This window comes from Dipteris shenzhenensis, chromosome 10, assembly GCF_047967505.1.
Source record: "Dipteris shenzhenensis isolate YYH24624 ecotype China chromosome 10, Dip_SZ_1.0, whole genome shotgun sequence".
NCBI classification, from domain to species: Eukaryota; Viridiplantae; Streptophyta; class Polypodiopsida; order Gleicheniales; family Dipteridaceae; genus Dipteris; species Dipteris shenzhenensis.
Window position 1 is genome coordinate 46,094,296 of NC_141605.1, and position 8,634 is coordinate 46,102,929.

General features: G+C 39.9%; 1 protein-coding gene across 1 annotated transcript; it reads left to right on the forward strand.

Moving 5' to 3' along the window:
- The first annotated feature begins 4,053 nt into the window (after positions 1-4,053).
- LOC147897897 (uncharacterized) lies at positions 4,054-7,373 on the forward strand. Its single transcript, XM_087380144.1, has 3 exons — positions 4,054-4,708; positions 4,778-6,946; positions 7,048-7,373. The coding sequence occupies exons 1-3, from the start codon at positions 4,054-4,056 to the stop codon at positions 7,371-7,373; spliced, it is 3,150 nt and encodes a 1,049-aa protein (XP_087236270.1).
- Positions 7,374-8,634: the final 1,261 nt, after the last annotated feature.

Consider the following 8,634-nt stretch of genomic DNA (forward strand, 5'->3'; position numbering starts at 1 on the left):
TTTCCGACGCTTTTAGCGAATCTTATAGTGACGTTTGTGCCCGTGAAATTTTTTTTTTAAAATGTAAAAAGCATCGGTATTTTCGTCGAAAAATGGCCTATGCCTTGTAGTGTTGGTCAGTCATTGTAGAGTCTTACCTGAGACCCAATTGTTATGATATCATTGTCCAAGTTTTAGGTGTCTGTACACGAAAGACCACAATTTGAGAAACAAAGTCGAAATCATTGTCAAAGTATCAAAATAGGGCTGGAAAAGGATAAATGATTCAACCTCATTCATGTCGGCTACATGCATAAGCTTATTTCTCCTCACCTTATGATTTAAGAGCAAAGTCTTAGTGGCAAGTGTAAAGGTCAAGGGCCATAGACCAATTATACATGAGCAAAATTTGATTTTTGAATTTCATTAAAACTAACTAGGAAAAGGATAAAAGATGCAACGTCATATGTGCTACCGACACATATGAGCTTCTTTGTTCTCCCTGTATAATTCAAGAGTAAATTCTTAGCTGCAAGCAGAATAGTAAAGGACAATAGAATAAAATTTGACCCCAAAAGACAAACCATCTTTGCTTTTTAAAATCTATTAAAAGCATAGATATGTCTTTGTCCTCATCTTACGATCCAAGAGAAAAGTCTTAGTGTCAAGTTTAGTAGTCAAGGATAATACACAAGGAACTTTTGATAAATCTCTATATAGTGAATCACTACCTAACTAGGAAATAAATGGATATTTACTAGATAGAATGAATTATTTTGTCCTCTTTATGTAAAGAATTTTATTTCTTATATAGCTATCTAAGAAATGTGAGTTTTTAAATGGAGAATGAAGTGGATTTTGAGTTTTTTATATAGGGAATTCGACTGCATATATAGTGCTATATATCTAGGAAATGTGATATTTTATATGGAGGATCTAAGTGCACAAATTCACATTCGTGATTTGAAAATTTTCATTTGGGGAAAAAAATGGGCAAAAATTCGTTGCCATGTCACCCTTTTTTCACAATGCACCATGTCATCAGTCAATATTCGTACGAATAAAAGTATTCTTACGAATAAGTATTAGTACGAATAACTTGTTTGTACGAATAAAGCTAATAGTATGAATAATTTTTCCTATATAGCCAACAATTGTTTGCACTTTGCTCATCTCGCACTTGGTTCTCTAGTTGAGCAACAGAGATCAAAGAAGGAAAAGAAAAAAAGGAAGCCCTCTTATATTTCTCAAGCAATATTTAAGGTAAAACATAAGATGAAATTTTTGTTTTTGGTTGTTGAGTTATTAGGAGCTTCTTTTAAAGCTCTTAAGATCTCCTGTAAATTGGTTTTGTATGTTTGTTTGTCATAGTTCTTAAAATCTCTTGTGTAATATTTTTTTGTGTTTTTGTTTGTTAGAGTTCTTAGGATCTCTTTTTTGAGTTCTTAAGTTCTCGTGTGTAAATTATTTTTATGTTTTTTTTAATTAGAGTTCAAAATCTCTTGTGTAAATTATTTTTGTGCTTTTGTTTGTTAGAGTCCTTAGGATCTCTTTTTTTTGAGTTATAATTAAGATCTCCTATGTAAATTGCTTTTGTGTTTTTGTTTGTTAAATTTCTTAGAATCTCTTATGTAAATTATTTTTTTGTTTTTGTTTATTAGAGTTCTTAGGATCTCTTGTTTGAGATCTTCATCTCTTGTGTAATTGTAAATTGTGTCTTTATTTGTATTAGTTTGAGTTATTTGTATGAAATGTGATTGTTTGTGTTGCATTCTTTCACAAAAGAAATGTTCTTTCTTTTGTGAAAAAATATATAAGAAAATTTTTTGTGTTGTAATTGTAATTCTCTTATGTGAATAAATACAAGTTTATTTCTCATGTGAAAAAAGTTTATGTGAATGAATTTCGTGAAATAAAGTTATTATTCTGTAAGGAAATTAAAATTTATTCTTATGTAAATAAATTTTTTATGAATAAATTCTATGAAATAAAGTTATAAACCGTTAATGTTGATAACTTGGTAGTACATCATTTGTATAATTCTATGGTAAACACCTTCATAAATATATTACTAAATAAATACCATAGTAATTGTAATATAAATATATTATTGTAAGTTGAAATATTTTATTCAAGTAAAATAACTTCATTGAATGGATCATAAAATGTTACACACTTTTTCTTTTTACAACTCCTTGATCCAAGTTGTAGATCACATGCTATGTCCATGGAGATCCCCATGGCCATAACTCGAGATCCGTAGCTCGAATTAAGGAGCTCTAAAAAGTGAAACTGTGTGGTTTTTTATTATCTATTAAATGGTACAATATGTAATTCAAAAACAATTACTTAATGTATTCATACGAATAATTTATGAAAAATTGTTGGATTTGTTTTAAATCTGGAAATCCACAAATTTTAACATTTTTTCAAATTAAAAAAAAAATCGAGTGAATTAATGCAACTTAGTGGAGGATGAAGTGGATTTCACGTCTGCTATGTAGAAAATTGTATTTCCTATATAGCGGTAATGTTAGTTTTCATATGGAGAATAAAATGGGTTCTACAACAACACAAGTCAAGAGATGTCATGATGAATGCTTGCATATCACCATCGAAGTCGACGTGTTCCATGCATAAAAGAACAAAAGTTGAGGAGTGCTGAGAAATTAATATCAAAGTATCAAAATCAACTTGGAAAAGGATAAATGATGCAACCTCATAAATGCTGCATACATGCATAAGCTTCTTTTTGTCATCACCTTGTAATTCAAGAGTAAAATCAAGCAGTGTGACATGTCACAAAGAGTGCTTGCATATCATTGTCCAAGTTGAGTTGCGGTGTCCATGAAAGACTACAAGACGTTTTCTGTCCTCGGACCTTACCTTATAACTCAAGATAAAGTCAAGGGTTGAAGTAAAGGAGTATGACATGTCACAATGCATGCTTATAATTCAATATTAAAGTCAATAAGTCAAGAAGTGTGATGTGTCATAGTGAGTGCTTACATATCATTGTCCAAGTTGAATGCTGTGTCCATGAAAGACCACATTCAAGATAGACATGGGTTGGTGATGAGAGGACATTTAAATAACATAGAGAGATCATGAATAATCAAAGAAAGAAGATCTAAAGGTAGAGGCTTGCAAGTAAGATAGAAGCACTTGGTTTGAAAAAAAATGCAGACATCTTGGATATGAAGGTATATTCACTGTTATTATTACCCTCATATCCAACCCATCTCTATCACTATGTTTATTATTGTTTACTAATTGTCAAGATGAATGGATGATTACTTTCTAGCACCTACGATGGAAGCTTGTGCATAGAACCATTGAAAAGTTTGAGTGCTATGATGGAAGCCCATGCGTGGAACCCGTGGAAAAGTTTGAGTGCTATAATGCAAATGCTTGCATATGCAAAGTGTTGCGCACATTGTTTTTGTGTGTGCGCGAGTGCGTGCATGCGTGTGTGTGTGTGTGAGAGAGAGAGAGAAAGAGAGAGGGGGGGGGGGGCTGAGAATTGGCTTTTTTCTGTGTGTGAGTGTGTGTGTGATGAGAGAGAGAGAGAGAGAGAGAGAGAGAGAGATGGCTAAGAATTGGGTTTTTTTTGTGAAAAAGAGTCTCAATCTCTCTTTGAATTTAAACCATACGGATAACCCGAATTCATTGTTAAAGGGGTTCAAAGCTTAAGTTGATTGCTTTTTCTATTAATTTAAAATCATAATAATACTTGGCATAATTTATTTTTTGTATTTTGCCTCAATTTACAAGTTTACAAGTTTAAAAGCGCTCTACTTAAAGAGTGCCCATTGGTGTATTAGCATGTGTGGCAACCCACATACTAGTTTTGTAACTTTTTAAAATAAGTCTCATTTGTGTGAACCAATAGCAACGACTTTTCACAATGTAGAACATTGAGAACAGATGGGATAAGCTTGTGTTACAACCGGTTCTTCGTCCTCCTCATTCGCCTGATACCTTGCTCCCATACTGTTTCCTTCCACGCTGCCCCTGTCGCCCTCCCTGATGAAGAACATTAGAATGTATGGAGTGTGGATTATGCTGTGTGTGATGGTGAGCTTGGCATCCTCGACGTGGGGTGGTGGGTTATTTGGGCAGCAGCAGCATGTTACTGAAAGAAGCGGAGTAGCTTATATGGAAGCAGACATTCTGTTGGCCTTCAAGGCAGGCATCACAAGCGATCCTCTGGGAGTACTCAGCGACTGGAATGCCCACAACAAATCGAGCTTCTGCAGTTGGAGAGGTGTCTCTTGTGCTAATGGCTCCTTCGTCTCTTCCCTCCGCTTGAATAACTCTTTCCTGGGCGGTTCCATCACCCCTCTGAGTGATCATCTCTGTAGTTTGCTCCATCTCTCCTTCCTCGATTTGTCTTTCAATAATCTCTCCGGTTCTCTCCCTGCCCAGCTCGCCTCTTGCACCTCCCTCCTTACCCTCGACCTTCACTCCAACCTCCTCTCTGGGCCAATCCCTCACCAACTTGGATCCCTCCCCCATCTCCAGACTCTCCTCCTCGAGCGTAACAGTCTCGTAGGGAGTATCCCCTCCTCCTTGGGCAACCTTTCCAGCTTGATTTATCTTTACCTGGGTGCCAATCACCTGTCAGGCTCTCTACCTGTCGAGCTCGGCTTTCTCCCGAAACTCCAGGGCCTGTCTTTAACTGAGAACCCGCTCACCGGTTCCCTGCCTGCTCAGCTTGGAATGCTCACTCACCTTCAAGTCCTTTCCTTGGCTTTGTGCAATTTCACCGGCAGCATTCCCCCAGAGTTAGGCAACTGCACAGCCCTTGTAAACGTTGAACTTTCGGGCAACATGCTTACCGGTTCCATTCCCTCCGAGCTGGGGAAGCTCACTCATCTTCGACTCCTGAGCTTATGGAACAACAACCTCTCTGGAGCAGTTCCTCGCAGCCTTGCCAATTGCACCTTTCTTCGTTCTCTGATTCTTCTATATAATGAGCTCAGGGGTCCCATCCCCACTGAGCTAGGGCTGCTCAAACATCTTTACGAGATGGAGTTGAATAATAACTACTTCAGCGGATACATTCCCCCAAGCCTTGGCAATTGTACAGCTCTTCAGGTCCTGGATCTTAACACAAATGAGCTCACGGGCTCGCTCCCTGCTTCGTTGGGGATGCTCAGCATCCTTAACTTTCTCGGTGCCGCGAATAATCAACTCACTGGAGCTACCATCCCCAGAGATCTTGGCAACTGCACCTCCCTTACATATTTGGAACTCTCGAACGCGCAACTCCAGGGGTTCGTGCCCCCTGAGTTGGGAAGGCTCAAAGTATTGCAATCTCTACACATTACGATGAATTTCTTGACCGGCTTCATACCTTTCAGCTTGGGCAACTGTTCAGTTCTCTTAGAAGCTGATTTCTCTCTCAATGAGCTTGTGGGACAAATCCCGTCCACGCTAGGAGGACTCCAAGGACTTCAACGCCTCAATTTAAGTTTTAACAATCTGACGGGAACCATTCCGCATGAAATTTCCAATTGTAGCCACCTTGGGTTTCTTGACTTGTCTTACAATACGTTCAGTGGAGCCATTCCAAAGAAACTCGGGATGCTTCAAAATTTGAACATGCTTCTGCTACATAACAACCGGCTTACAGGGTCCATTCCTGAGGCTTTGGGCAAATGCTCTCGACTACAAAGTCTGGATCTGTCCTTCAACCTGCTCACTGGTAGCATTCCGTCGTCCCTTTCAGCATTGGACGATCTACAGTTTTCCTTCAGCTTGTCCCATAATGCCCTTTCGGGATCTATACCTGCGTGGCTAGGGGGTAAGACGATGCTTCTTTCAATCGATTTATCGGCCAACGCCTTGTCTGGTGATATCCCACAATCTCTCGGAAGCGGCGCCGCTCTTTCTCAACTCAAACTTCAGAATAATAATATCATAGGCTCGATTCCGGCGTCCCTCGGGACGCTTACGAACCTGGAGACATTGGATCTTTCCGTGAATATGTTGAATGGAACTATACCACAAGAATTTATTCATTTGCGTTCCCTCACACAGCTTGATTTTTCTCATAACAATCTCACAGGTGCTCTGCCTTTGTTTTTGGGCAACATGTCCCAATTAAGATCCCTCAATCTCTCGTATAATAACTTCTCGGGTTCCATTCCAGATTTTGGTTTGTTCAGACGTCTCAATCCGACAGCGTTCCTTGGAAACCCGGGTCTTTGTGGATGGATCCTTCATAAAAGCTGCCCTGCTTCAAGAGTTCGCAAACATCAAACCGATCGCTTGGTTAAGCTGATTGCCAGTATAACTGCTGTTTTGGGATTGTTCTTGGTCGCGTTCTTGGTCTACAAGTTCAAAAAGCGCGAGCACACTGCGATCGATTCGGGCTCCTTTCAAGTTTTTGCTAACCAAGAGAGATTCACCGCGGAAGATCTTAGAATCGCCACGGAAAACTTTGACGAGAATAATGTCATCGGTGTAAGTAGCCTAAGCACAGTTTACAGAGGCGTGCTGGCTGCAGGGCGAGTAATTGCCGTCAAGAAATTCAATGATACTTCTTTTGAGAACATCTTCCTAAGAGAGGTCCAGATCCTTGGACGACTGCGACACAGAAATCTGATTAGAATCCTAGGCTACGTCTCTAATCTTGACCTCAAGGCTTTGGTCCTCGAATTCATGCCGCATGGTAGCCTCGAACAGCATTTACACCCCCAAGGAGGTGAGGTCTGTCAACTTAGTTGGGAAACTCGTTTAAACATAGCAAAAGCTGTTGCGGAAGCCCTGGTGTATCTTCACCATGACTATGGGGTGCCAACCATCCACGGTGACTTGAAGCCAAGCAACATTCTTTTGGATTCCGAGTTCTTGGCACGCGTAGGAGACTTCGGAATCGCCAGGTTAATCAGCAATGCTGCCAGTAATGCGATCTCGCTGTCGTCTATCTTCGAAGGCACCATCGGATACATGGCACCTGGTGAAGCTTTCTCACTTTTATTCTTCAAGTGGCTTCAATTATTCCTAGTTTCGCTGATGAGACTTCACGTTGCATGGCTGATATCTTTCATGTTGTTGCAGAGTATGCATATGCCGCTCGAATCTCAACGAAAGTAGATGTGTATAGCTATGGCGTTGTGCTTCTGGAGATGCTGACGGCAAGGAGACCGACAAGCGCCATGTTCGGATCGGAGATGAAAATTTCGCAGTGGGTGCAAACTTACTTCCCCGACAGAGCAATTGAAGTGCTGGACGGAAGTCTTCAGCTGGCGTCAGGAAGTTACGAGGAGATGATAGGAGTCATGGGTTTGGCTCTACGATGTACGGAAGAGAATCCAAGCAATCGCCCAACAATGGGAGAAGTCCGGCGACTGCTGTTGAGCAAGCCCACAAGTTTGCTGCCTTGAAACTACATTCTCAACAGCTTCTACTATTTCTTGCATTCCATTAATATATACTAGTGCAAAACCCGTGGCTTGCCACGGACAAAAGCCATGAGTCAGAAAGTCAGAAACGTCAGTACATTATTTAAAAGTAGTAAACTTCACAATGGCTTGCCTACGGACAACCACCATGAGAGTCACAAAAGTCTCTACATGCTGCTACTAGCAGCTAGGATCTTTTAAATCATCTCCACATTATTGAAAGGTAGGATATAAGAGTGTAAAGGTAAAATTGTACGAATGGTTTTCAATCACCCTTGAATAATCAAGAGGGTAAGGATGGAAAGAAGATTTCTTGAGAGATCATCCTCAACATCATGTGATCATATGTGCATAGTACTAATCCAATAGAGTGCTATAAAGGAAAGGGTTAGATGCCCTAACCCTAAACCTAAATGGGTTTGTATATATTCTACATTTTCAACTAAATCTGTTGTACACTTAGTCATTTGTGGTGTGTTCTTCTAGGTGTGCCCTTTCTCCTCATGTCCACTCTTCTCCTCTCCCCTCTTCATATTTTGTCATGGTATCAGAGCTCCCTTGCCTTTCGCACCGAGGCATTGCGATCCGTATGCGAGAGTATGAGAGAGTGTGATAGTTTGAGAGATTGAGAGATTGAGTTTTTTCTCTTCCGTGAGAAAAATTCCGTTCATTGATAGAAATTCCGTCTATATTTTTTATTCGTGTCTTGAGTTCCTTGTGAGGATTTCTCTTCATTCCATTGAGAGATTGTGAGAGAGACATCCTTTGAGAGAGAGATAGGGAATGTCTTCTTCTTGCTTGTGAGAAACATCTACTGTGTGTTCTTTGTTCTTTGAGAGAGTTTAAAGGTTCTCTAAGATTCAAAATGAGGAGCTTCCTACAAGGTTTTCCGAGATCTGGACTAGCTCTCTCCACAGAGTAGCTTCTTTCCTTCGAGGTGAAGCTTTAGGAGCCGACTCCAAAGCCTTCTCCAACTACAGCTAAGGCGACTTGCATAGCAAGATATCAAATATATAACAGTTCTATCTTCACTGACACTTCAGATTTCACTTGCCACAGTTGGTGTTTTGCAGTTGATTCAGACAGTGATTTTCATCACACTTTGAGTACATTTCTTACACCATATCTACGACTAGCAACCTCAATCTAGAGGCATCTGTTAAGCTAGACAACTCCAATTACAGAACATGGAAATACCGACGAATGGAGATGATTTTTGTACTTCAGGACAAATGGGAGTATT